The sequence below is a fragment of the Telmatherina bonti genome, assembly GCF_933228915.1.
Source record: "Telmatherina bonti genome assembly, chromosome: 22".
Lineage (NCBI taxonomy): Eukaryota > Metazoa > Chordata > Actinopteri > Atheriniformes > Telmatherinidae > Telmatherina > Telmatherina bonti.
Window position 1 is genome coordinate 21,013,794 of NC_136631.1, and position 13,102 is coordinate 21,026,895.

The 13,102-nt window shown below is 38.8% G+C and overlaps 1 protein-coding gene across 1 annotated transcript; it reads left to right on the top strand.

The window, feature by feature from the left end:
- The first annotated feature begins 2,065 nt into the window (after nt 1-2,065).
- Nucleotides 2,066-9,208, top strand: ythdf2 (YTH N6-methyladenosine RNA binding protein F2). Its single transcript, XM_079262031.1, has 6 exons — nt 2,066-2,235; nt 2,461-2,485; nt 3,652-3,731; nt 5,050-6,747; nt 7,814-7,879; nt 8,168-9,208. Exons 1-6 carry the CDS (start codon nt 2,209-2,211, stop codon nt 8,189-8,191), a joined length of 1,920 nt encoding a protein of 639 aa, XP_079118157.1. The 5' UTR covers nt 2,066-2,208; the 3' UTR covers nt 8,192-9,208.
- Nucleotides 9,209-13,102: the final 3,894 nt, after the last annotated feature.

Below are 13,102 nucleotides of genomic sequence, written 5' to 3' on the forward strand. Positions count from 1 at the left end.
ATGGACTGGTGACCTGTCCAAGGTGTACCCTGCCTCTCGCCCGAAGGGCTGCTGGGATAGGCTCCAGCTCCCCCGCGACCCTCAATCGGTTTCAGAAAATGAATGAATGAATGAATGAATGAATGAATCATAGTATCAGTTATTTTATTCTGTCATAATTGGTTTTTTTTTCTTCTGTTATTTGCTGTGCAGGCACGCTTCACTTTTTTAATGAAAATGTAATGTTTTACTCCACAAAAATGGAAAATGTCAGCTACTGGTGTCATGTCATATACTAAGTGGTATTCTCTTACTTTTCAAGTTTAAAGTTTAAAAGATCATGAAAGTGACTATGACTCCATCTTGTGGCGCAGGCATGAAATGGCATGTGAATACTGTAACTTCTTGACAACGCGTCAACAGTTGTCAACAGCTTTTGTTTGTTAAATAACCCAAAAATGAGTGATACACAATTTGTTTGTATACCCAGGAGTGCAAAAAGTTAATCACAGTCACATACAGATAATTCCCTTTTATGATTGAGACATTTACTGATGTTGTCCCTGTGCTGTCTGTGGTTCTTATCAATAAACCAGATAATAAAAATTTTTGTAAAAAAAATAAATTAAATAATTAAAAAATAAATAAAACTATGATAGAATATACTCAGTTTTACTCAGTTTTAAGGGTTTATTTACTATGTAACATCAAACTTTTCCTAGTCTTTTAAATCAAATTGTGAAAATCTTATTCAACAATAAAAAAAAACAAACAAAGAAAAACTCAGTGGATAAAATAAATGAATGTGTGTGTGTGTGTGTGTGTGTGTGTGTGTGTGCGCGCGCGCGCGCACTCACGCGTGTGTTCTACATTATAGTTAATTATAATACATTAGTATTAGTAATCAGAGGTGTCAAGTAACAAAGTACAAATGCCTTGTTACCTTACTTAAGTAGAAATTTTGAGTATCTATACTTTATCAGAGTAATTGAAGTACAAATACTTAGTCACCTTACTTAAGTAAAAAAATTTGGGTATCTATACCTGTGGAGTAATTATTTTTCAGACGACTTTCTAGCTCTAGAAATGAAGTGACAATTGATAAGAAAATACAATTCAAAACCAAACAATGGGATACAAGAATATATATATATATATATATATATATATATATATATATATATATATATATATATATATATATATATATATATATATATATATATATATATATATATGTGTGTGTGTGTGTGTGTGTGTGTGTGTGTGTTTGTGTGTGTGTGTGTATGTGTGCGTGTGTGTGTGTGTGTGTGTGTATGTGTGTATTTGGGTTTTTTTTTCTTATCAGTTATCACTTCATTTCTTTGTTTGTCTCCTAAAACAAAACAGTTGCACTCACTGACTCCTGCAGCTAAGCTTATATTTACGTATATTCTAATAAAGGTTTTTTATACGTGCCTTTTGAAGTGGGACTCTTTGCAACATTACTATGCTTACAGTCGCATCACCCAGGCCATGAAATACATCCTAATGCTAATACATGGTTCTTTAAAATATTGTATTGCACTCAAATGTGTTAATTTTTCATCAGAATCTATGTGGGTGAAAAAGTGTAGTGCTTCCCAGTTTTTTCAGTATTGATATTCTGATATAACATTTTAGTCATTATAACTTTTAGAAAAATGTTATTTTGGAGAGTGCACTGTATGCTCCAGTGCCACAGTTTAAGAATTTCTTTTTTAATGGTATTTTTCACACTTGCGTTAATTACTTTTACTCTTATACTTTAAGTATTTGTTTAAATCAGTACATTTACACTTTTACCTAACTAAAACATTTGAGTTGGTACTTTTACTTCTACAGAAGTCTTTTTAAACTTGAGTATCTATACTTCTACCTGATTAATGAATGTAAATACCTTTGACACCATTGTCACTAATTATATATTAATTAATAAAACTTATAACTGAGGCGAGGTAATAGCTTTTGCTCCTCCGCGCCACTGGGTGGCGCGAGTTTGCTGTGAATAAATACCATCGTGGTTTGACGAGGGCCGCCCAGCCATGTTGAGGAGTCTGTCAAGCAAACTGCAGCCCGCCATTGTGTAGAAACCAGGCTCTATAGAGAGATAAGGGCGCTTGGCTGAAACTCAATAGCTAGATAAATTCTACAACCTGCCACTTTTATTTAGGAGTAAATACAGTTACACAGGCTCCGGGGGGGAAAGACATGTCAGCCAGCAGCCTTCTTGAACAGGTAAAAAGGGGTATTTTCTGAACATTTACGAGGGCCAAATTTGTCAGCATCGCGACGGCTAACGTGGATAGCTTAGCTCAGAGGCAACGGCTGTGGCTCAGTAGTGCAGTAGGCCTGACCACCTGCTAAAGGAACTGACTGCTGAAAATATATCTCTTCATCTATTTTTCCCCTTCCTCTCTTCTCATAAATCAAACCTTCATGAATCACCTGGACCCAATCCAGAGACCGAAAGGCCAAGCTAATAAAGGTAAGAATTTGGACGGTGTGTTATGTACTGTAGTTGTTTGATGCGGATCTTTTTACAGTCCGTGCGCTTTGAAATCTTGCGTGCGTGAATGCTAGCATCTTGACGAAAAGGCCTATGTGTGATGTAAATTCATTCGACTTTAACAAGAAAAACATCATTTAAGTAAGAGCCTACGCTGAAAACAAGACTATTGTTTTATTAAAGGCAGATTTGGTACGTTTAAGGCCTCCGTGTTTGATGTCCTTTACCTTTTATGAAGTAACACCCGAAAGGTTCCCACAGGTAGCGTGACGCTAGCTATCGCATGTTAAATGGCATTGGGATGCACTTTATCGTATCTTTCCTGGTTATACCGGACGCTTTTTTCTTAGACCTACAGGCACGACGACACATTTTAGCTCTAGATTTCACTCTATATCAGTCATGGTTATGCATTAAAGTGCTGTTAAGCTACAGTTGCCATCCCAGCATGCTGGTCACCGGGCTACTGTTAGCCAAGTCCGTCAAGTTGAAGGGACTCTTGGCGCTCGCTACGCGGAGACGCTGCTAACTGCATGCAGCTGACCACACAGCTAGCTCGCTAACATTAGCAGGTTGCTAAGTCAACCCAATATGACACGTCTTCCGACATGCTTTTCTTGTACTTTTCGTCTTCTTGCCATTCAGTTTGTAAGTTAGCGTGGTTACTAGCATTACTGTACTGACATCCATCTCCTTGAATTTCATGAAAAACTTTTAAATGTCCTTATATAATCAAACACAGCAGCGTCCATCAGAGCAGAATACTTGACATTGCTACATTGACTACAGACTCAGCTGCCGATGTATTGTAAATAATTTAAACTCTTTATAAATATATTGCATTTACACATAGGAGTCGCGCTTTCGTGATGTTAGTGGTTAAATAATTGTGCTTCAAAACGGGGTTTAACTTGACAAGGCTTTATTAAGCTCATTCTGCTCTGTATCCTAAAGCATGTTAAGTACTTGTGGTATCTGGAAATCAGCTTCAGATTGTTCCTGTGACAGCTGTAAATAATGTTAAGGAGTGGCTTTATTATGTCACAAGGTGATTATATCAGTGTAAATTTGTCTGATGTGCAGCCATTCTTCTCTGGGGGCACATAGCGTATATACTCCTGTTTATATCTGTTTTCTCTTTTCAGTGCAAAACGGAGCTGTGACCCAAAAGGATACCTTGAATGACGATGAGTTTGAGCCTTACCTGAATACTCAGGCCAGACAGGTGAGCCCTTTAACAGTTTATTTCCACTTTTGGTTCCTGTCACCTGAATCACACTGATTCAAAAGTACTTAGTGTTGTCAATATTTTATGCTTCACAAATTAACATTTTAACTTGTGGTTCGCTGAATGTTGTTACTTCAATAAACTCGTCACAAGAATTTTAATTCCTCATTAATTCCTAATAGAATTTTAATGTGCTTTAAAGGCATGAAAAATGACCATGTAAACACCTCATTTCAAATTAAATTGACAGTTTTATTAAACTTGATTCCAATTTAAGTGGCTGGTTTTATTGTCCCTTTAAATCCCAGCTGATTACTTCCTTCATCATCATCATTCATCCTTCACCACATGCACATGCTTATTACCTTGTCCTGCCGCAAAGAACTCAACTCAACTTTGTTTTAAAAGGGCTTTATAAATAAAGTTGGGACAGAGTGCTGTACATCAGCCAAAGAAGAACATATTCCATGCAAACTTAAGTACATTTGGGTTACTTCTTGTCCTCGGCTACTCAAAAAGTGAAGGTGTATTCTCGTATCAAACTAGTACTTCTGAAATATTATTAAAATTCAACTGAAACTTATTTGGTGGTCTTAGGTGGTATAACCGAAAAAAGAAGCACAACTGTGTTTGTTTATTTCTGGTACATGCAAGTACGTCATCTCCACCCCATCAAATCAGAAGTCTTCCCAGCTCCCAGCTCTAAAGTGGAATCAAGTAAAGGCAAATTAGCGTGTTTCAATTTGGAATGACTTTCTGTATAAACTCAAAAAAGAATACTTTCATTTGTAATAATTCTGAATCAAAAAATGTCACGTAACCACAGCCTATGGCAGCAGCTGACTCTGTGCACAAGGAGTGCCAGTTCTGGATGTATGTGTATATACGTTTTATACATATTTGATTATGATTGCTTCATAATCTGATTAATGGAATTCTTTAAATGCATTTCTGAGGTTATATCTTGCTGCTTCATAAAATTGATATCCTAAAAATGGGAAAATACTGTTAAATGTTGACATTTCAGACATAAGATAATCCAGTCATTGAGCAGGAAATAGTCTTTTTTTTTTTTTTTTTTTTCGCCCCTCCGTCTCCCTTGTGATTCTTTTTATTCTAAGTGTTGATGAAAATGCAAATGCTTTTTTTTTTTTTTTTTTTTTTCATAAATAAATTTAACTTCAACTTTTAATCATGACTTCGTACTAATTTAAATGTTCACACCTCAAGTTATTTTAACTATTTATGTTTTGGAAGCAGTTGTGTGTTTAATTTTAAGTATGTTGTCACTAAATCTGATTCTTTTTCCATTTAGAGCAATGCCTATACGGCCATGTCAGACTCGTACATGCCCAGCTACTACAGCCCCTCCATAGGATTTTCCTACTCGCTAAATGAGGCAGCATGGTCCACAGGCGGGGACCCTCCTATGCCTTACCTGGCCTCCTATGGACAGCTGAGCAATGGGGAACCCCACTACCTCCCGGACGCTATGTTTGGCCAGCCAGGCCCCCTGGGGAACAACCCATTCCTTGGCCAGCATGGTTTCAACTTTTTTCCAAGTGGCATCGACTTCTCAGCGTGGGGCAACAGCAGCTCTCAGGGACAGTCGGGGACACCGCAGAGCTCTGGCTACAGCAGCAGCTATGCCTATGCACCCAGCTCACTTGGGGGTGCCATGATTGATGGACAGTCCCCATTTGCACCTGCTGCCAACGAACCGCTTAACAAGGCACCTGGTATGAATAGCCTTGACCAGGGCATGGCGGGGCTTAAGATTGGAGGTGCTGCCCCTGGTGGTAATGGGGAAATGGCTCCTAAAGTGGTTGGCTCTGGTTTACCTGGTGGCGGCCCCCTTGGCTCTGTATCTTCTGTTGGACCTCCCAGCATGCCACCTGTCTCAATTGCCCCTGCCAAGCCTGCCTCCTGGGCCGATATTGCCAGCAAACCAGCCAAGCCTCAACCCAAGCTTAAAACTAAGGGTGGCATGGCGGGTGCCAATTTGCCTCCTCCGCCCATTAAACACAACATGGACATTGGTACTTGGGACAACAAGGGCACCATGCCTAAAGCTGCCACTCCTCAGCAGGTGCCCCCTATTCCCAGCAATGGGCAGCCACCCAATCAGGCTTCCCCGCAGCCTGGAGCTATGGCTGCTGGGAACCCACAAATGCCCCTGAGCAATGGACAGCTGGGCCCACCTGTTTCACAGATGGGGCAGCATCAACTTCCACCTACTGGGCAGCCAGGTATGGCTGCGATGTCCCAGGTTCCTCTTTCCCAGGGTCCTCCTCCACCACCAAGCCAACAGCAGCAATCTTCTCAACCTACTCGCTGGGTCCCTCCACGAAACCGGGCCAATGGGTTTGGGGATGCCAGCGGGAGTGGATCAGGCCAGTCACCTCCCACTTCTTCAGGTGTGGGTGTGGTTCCAGGGGTCCCTTCTGAACCACACCCAGTTTTAGAGAAATTGCGCATGGTCAACAATTACAACCCTAAGGACTTTGACTGGAACCTTAAACAGGGCAGGGTGTTTATCATCAAGAGCTACTCGGAGGATGACATCCACCGCTCCATAAAGTACAACATTTGGTGCAGCACGGAGCATGGGAACAAGAGGCTTGATGCAGCGTACCGTTCACTGGGGGGCAAAGGGCCACTTTATCTTCTGTTTAGTGTCAATGGGAGTGGTCACTTCTGTGGAGTAGCAGAGATGCGCTCACCCGTGGACTACAACACGTCTGCTGGCGTGTGGTCACAGGACAAGTGGAAGGGTCGTTTTGATGTGCGCTGGATCTTTGTTAAAGACGTTCCCAACAGTCAACTGAGGCACATTCGACTGGAGAACAACGAAAATAAGCCAGTGACCAACTCTCGGGACACACAGGAGGTACCACTGGACAAGGCCAGGCAGGTGTTAAAGATCATCGCTGGATATAAACACACCACTTCCATCTTTGATGACTTTTCTCACTACGAGAAGCGTCAGGAAGAAGAAGAGTGTGTGAAAAAGGTAAAAAGATGAATAAAAATAAACCATGAAACATGAATGAAATCTACTTCTCACACGTTGCCATGTATGAAATCTGTTTTTGAATGTGCTTGTGTAAATTGCTTTTTATGAAAGAAATGCAGCAAGAAAAGTTTGAAGAAAATGATTTGATATGTTAGCACACTTTGTGTTATTTTGACTTTTGTCCTCAGTTTTTCACCATCTTTCCAGTCACAACAATTCCAGTGGAACAACTATTGACCAAAACAAGTTTAATTAAGTTATTTCTAGCTCATTAGTATGTTTATTTTTATTGAAGTGTGTGTGGAGATTTTTTCAATCCATTGTAAATTTTTAGTTGATAAATGCTTCAAGGGGGAAGGAAGTGAGTAATTTGCTGATAAAGCATAAATGTGCTGTCTGAAGTTAATGGCTTTAAAAGTCCAGTTTTTGTTTTTGTTTGTTTGCTTGCTTGTTTGGTTTTTCCTTCTACTTTTTTTCACTTGATGAAAAGACATGAATGAGTTCAGCAATTATGTTGACCTTTTGAATATTTATCATTTTTGCAGCAACATGGCTTTTTGCATATTTCTATGTATGAAATGCAGTACACAATTTCTTTTTTGTGTTTTTGACTTTGTACATATTCTCACTGTTTTAATATGCCTAATTAACACATCTTTAATAGCGATTATTTAATTTGTAATTTTCTGATATTATGGTTCAGAAATTGAATAGAATTTGTGGCCATAACATTGATTGCTGGAAACATGACTGTTATAAGAAATTTAAGTAGTGAATTCATCAACCAAAACAAAAAGTTTAAAAAGCTATGGTATTTAACTGGGGCAGACAGTTGGTCTTAAATTGATTTTAGTAATAGTATAGCAGTACAGTATTGGGTAGTTTTGTCATTATGGATAGTTGTCTAAATTTGTTTTTTTTTCTTTAATTTCTTCTTGATTTTTAAATTCCCTGCATTTTAGTAACTGATCCTGGTTTTTGACTACTCCTTGTGCAACAAATGCACAGTAAAGTTTAATGACATGTTTCAGTTGTGCTCAGTTTTCACTCCTATGTGTGGCAGGTGGAGGTCCAAGGCAGTGAGCCATATCCCAGCAACCCAATCAACAGGAGTCAGTACAGGCTTCAGGTAACTGCTTCATTCACTCAAGCATTTCCTTTTTAACCCTTTATGACAATAGCCGTACTTCAAGTTGTCTATAAATATCTTGCACTACATAATGTTGTCATATCTATAAGGTGTTTATGAGGGATTAAACACTGGGTTAATAATTTTATTTGAGAGCCCTGCTTGGAATGGAACAAACCCCCCTAGTGGGCTTTACATGTTTCAGTGGATGGACAAACAGTTGTCTGTACATGCCTATTAGTATGATTATTCTGTAATTCATTGTTTACTTTTTTTTTTTTTTCCTAGGAACGTCAAGGACGAGTCAAGTAACAGCCAATGCTTTGGTCAAAAGACTGCAATGGCCCCCCCTAAAGCCCTGTCCACCCCATTACACCATTACGTCAAGATCTCTAAGAAATTCTAATTGGGGTGAAGATTTAACAAAGGACAAAAAAAAAGAAAAAACTAAATGAAGACTTTGATTTCTTTTGACTTTAAGGACTTACTCTGAACTTGTAGTAAAAAAAAAAAACAAAAAAAACGATTATTCATAGGACTGCAACTAAATGCATAGCATCCTTAGGTGAAATCTTTTTTTGCCCCACCCCATTCCACTACATATGCTTTTCCCCTTGTATGCTGCTTTTCCTGTTTTTTTTTTTTTTTTTTTTTTCCTTTTTTTTTTTTTTTTCTTTCAATGAAAGGATCATCTCTTTGTATGGTCCAAGAGCAAGTCTGTAATTCTCACACAAGCACACAAATCCCATAGAAATTTGTAGTGTTGGCTAATATTAATGTCTCTAAGTGACAAATGGGCAGTTTGTCTCATTTTCTTTGTTACCCTTCCCACCATGACCTCTGTTTTCAGAAGATGCTTGAGTCTTCAACCAGGATCCAGCAGAGCTTCCTCGTTTGATTTCCAACGTAGGCCGGTGCCAACTACGCTCACTTCAGAATCTTTTGTACATGTTTGCCATGTTTTCATTTGAGAGGACTGCAGATATTCAGAAAGGCCCTCTGTTTTGTTGTCCCATGTTGGATGGAGTGTGTTGGGGAAGTAGGGTGAGGAGTTTCTAGAGAGGAACGGGGTCAAGCGTTTGAATTCAGAAGAAATGTTAAGTTGATGAGCATTGCTCACTGTATAATTTTTATGGTCTAAAACTGAGGCCCTCTGTCAACAGTTTTCATTACAGTTAATTTACCATCTTTTTCTTGGACAGGTTAATTCATTGTTGCTATGGGCTGCTTTCGTTTTTTTTTCCCCCCTCTACGTTTTCTTAAGACTGATGTGAGCGGCCTTGCCCCCACTCTTTCTATTAATCAGTAATAAATGTGGTATATTCAGCAGATTGGTGTGCATTCCCCTTGTTTGACTATGGAAAGTGAGTTTGTCATGCAGTGTGTATGTGCAGTTTTGTTTTTGTACATTATCAATGACTGCTTTCCTGCTCACCTTTATGTGTAACCTGCAATCAAAACTTCATATTTACTATGCCACACCTGGAATAGTTCTTCCCCCTCTCTACTTTCCTATCCTGCCTTGTCCTTCACACTCTCAGACTCTTGTTTTATGCTCAGTCAGTCAGACATGCTATAATTGCCACAATCAGCAAAACCATTCTCATAAGAGAGAAAAAAAATATCATTTCAGAACTACTGGCTTTTATGTGTGGCATAATAAAAATGCTCCACAAAGTCTTGTGGGTTCTTATTGGCTAGTCGTAGTCATGGTGATGGTCTTGTACCAGTTTAATTTGTATTTGACTTCATATAGTGGGCATGATGATGCTTGTACTGAATTTGCGTTGTTTACCTCTCCCTCTTCCCAGACGCACACATGCATGCTGAAATTCAGATGAATGTCCAGACATCATTGTACCCTATCAAACTGTAGGTTTAGTAATTTTGTGGAAAAAGAAAAATTGTATGCTGCTATAATATGTTGCACAGTGCAAGTCACTGTGTGGTTGTGGACCAATTAAATGTTGGAGGAGATATTTTTAACATGAACCGTAGTTATTAGGGGAGTGCTTACTCTAGCTTTAGACAAGTGGAAATTAAGCTGTGTGAACTTAATGTGCCCTTGCAATGCATTAGTCTTGTTTTATATTTGTTGACCTTTTGTATACTACAAATTATCTGCAATCCGCCATTTTCTGTCATGATAGTTGCGGATGTAATGATTGTTGCCGCCACAAGAGGGCGACACCAGACAGTAATCTGGGACCAGGTTCCAAACACGGGGACCCGCATCAAGGCCTCGTGTTATCACATCATCGGAAATTTGGCCTTAGATTTTGTTTAGTTTAAATTCCTAAAATGCTGCCTATTGTAACAGTAGATAATCTATTTATATGAAGTGTAGCTTATGTTTGTCATCTGTTGTTCAGGCTGTATGATAGGTTGTAGGTCTATATGTGCGTTTTATGTTTTGTAAAGTTAAATTTTGATTGACTTATGTTAAGTGTGGCCCTCAGTGCCCAAATTTAAAGTCTTAATGAGTCCCTTTCTTACCATGTAATGGCACACTTCTAGATTACAGGATGCAGACTTGGGACAGTTTTAACAAATGATTTAGAAAAAGCAAAGGCCTGTTTTACAGGACTGCATCACACAAAGCGAGACGTAGCGATAAAACTGTTTAGGGGGAGACAGAAGTGCTGACTTCTTCGCAAAAGAATTCAGCCCTGCGTGTGTGTTTGTGTTGACCGTCTGGAAAGTGGTTGACGGCACGTGTCGTGCGTGAATGGTGCGTGGCAAGCACGATGTCTCCAGGGGATCTCCTTTGACCCTTATCAGCGCGTCTCTTGGGACGTCTTTCAGTCTTTCCTGGGATGCAAATGGGCCAACATAAAGCCTAGGTGCGGTGAGATGCCACGCCGTGAGAAGACGGAGGAAGAAGGCAAGTGTTGGTGAAAATGGGGGATCTGCACGCGCATCCATGCAAAAGCTGGAGAAGCTAAATACTTGTGGTTAAGGATGTTTTTAGTTGCGCAGAACCTTGACGTGTTGAATAAATTCAGGGGAGGCTATCAGAAACCATAAACTATTAGTATTTAGTTATCTTTGGAAATATCTCATTCAAAGTTTTGGAGCTCAAATACACGGAAAGAGGAAAAAACAAAGGGAGCAGACCGCAAATGGGACACTAAACCCAGAGACGATACATTTCTCATTACTTTTACCTAGTGAAAATGTGTTAAAAAATCATTTCTATTCTCTTGCATCCAGTGAATATTGTTGTCCTGTCAGAGTGCTTTATATTTAAAAGTGTAATGTCTTTGTGTTCATATTGCACCGCAAGGTCATGGTTCTGCTTTATTCTCCCCTCATTATCATCAGACATCCATCTCTTTCTTCCATTAGTGACGCTTCACCATGTCGCCAACTCGACGTCTATTTACATGACTAAATTAGATTTCGTCTGTCTTTTCAAGCATTTTTAAAGGCATTTTTTTCTATATTAAATGTTAAAGAAAAAATAAGCTAAAATGAACACACACTTCCTATAATGAATATGCGTGAACTGCATTTTTTTATTTATTTTTTTTTTCATGTAAACAGACAGACGCGATGGCTACTTTTTTTTTTTTTTTTTTTTTGGCCATATGTACTACACAGGTACATATGCAGTTTCAGTCAGTTTATCAAATTTATTTCTTACATGGATAAAAAAAAAATGTTACATTTTAAAACATAATTGAAATATGTATTAATGGCTATAACCTGAACATATAACTTCTTGTTCTGTAATGTTACATGTCTGTAAGGTCACATGTGATTTACCAGAATTATTTCATATCACAACTAAATGCCAAAGAAGTAAAAACAACACATAGACAGTTTATGAATTAAAAAAAAAAAAAAAAAAGTCATTGTGATGAATGAGACACAATCACAAGAATGGGGGGTTTGTATGCAGTCACCTGCTCTCTGTCTCCAGGGGTCCTGCTCTCTTGATGTGTTGAGTATTAATCCCCTCATTTCTCTCAGTCTCCTGATTGTGTTGAGTGTTTTGAAAATGCATAATGTGTAGACAAGCAAAGAGGCCTGAAAACAGTTGATGACCCCTGTCTCAACATATGTGGCACACTCGCCCCCTATACACATTAATTATGTCGAGCTGACAGGCATATCAGCATAAAGAAGCATAGCAGCTTTATTGAAGGAAAAAAAAACACTTTTTCTTAAATATACTTTGCCTGAATTGTGTAGTTACTCAGATGAATTGTTGCTTTTTTTGGTATTGTTTCCAGTCATATTTGGACTTGTCTCAAGACTTTTTAAAAAATTGAGAATTAAAGCTACAGCATACATGACACTATAAAACATAGTAAAACAGACTTAATGGAATTCATATGGAAATTTGCAGCTTTGTTTTTTTTTTTTTTGCAGTGTTCTGCTTCCATCATCTGAGATGTAGGTCAACTCACATCTCTGTTGCCTGCAGCATTTGTGCATCTTGAATCATTTGATGCAGCGCTGTGATTATAAGAGTAAAACTGATGCTCATTATTCAAATCATTTGGCGCTTTTTCGCATTAAAAAGAAATACTTGATTCCACAAATAGCAATGCAGTTCATGAAATGACTTTATTGAGATGTTTTGCAGAACAAAAACACAAACAAAAACTGTCAATTTAAATAAATAAAAAAAGCGTATTTTCAGAGTATCGACAGGAATTGAAATCTGTCCATTACAAAATATGAATAATTACAAATGAGAATTATTGAGAAGAGTGTTATTATGAAGGTAAACTCTAGCAGTACATCATGCCCTTGTAGCATTTTCACTATATTTCATCTTCCTGTGCACTCTCATGCGTAAACACACAGACCTTTGAAGTGGCCCTCTGTCACCACATGGCAAATCCCCTGGTGTGATCCCTCTGTCCATTTGGCCACAGGAGCGACACTGGTAGACTGCCCACGGCTCTGTTTGCTCTGACATTATGGAAACCAGTATATTAGCAGACTGGTACCCAAAGATCATGTTGCACGGCTCTCCTCTACAGTCCCTGTGTGTCTTAATTTTTTTTCCTTTCTCATTTGCATTAAATGGTCTAGAGGCTACATGTGTCTGTGGTCACAGTTGTGGAACTTTGCCTCATGTGCAACCTCTTGTGAAGCTCATAAGATTGGACTGAACATCCATTTGTGCTGTCAGCACCCCTGTCCTGTCCTGTAGCTTTAGATGCTGGTCTCAGGTGAGCGACGACTGTCACCGCGTGCCTTAATTGT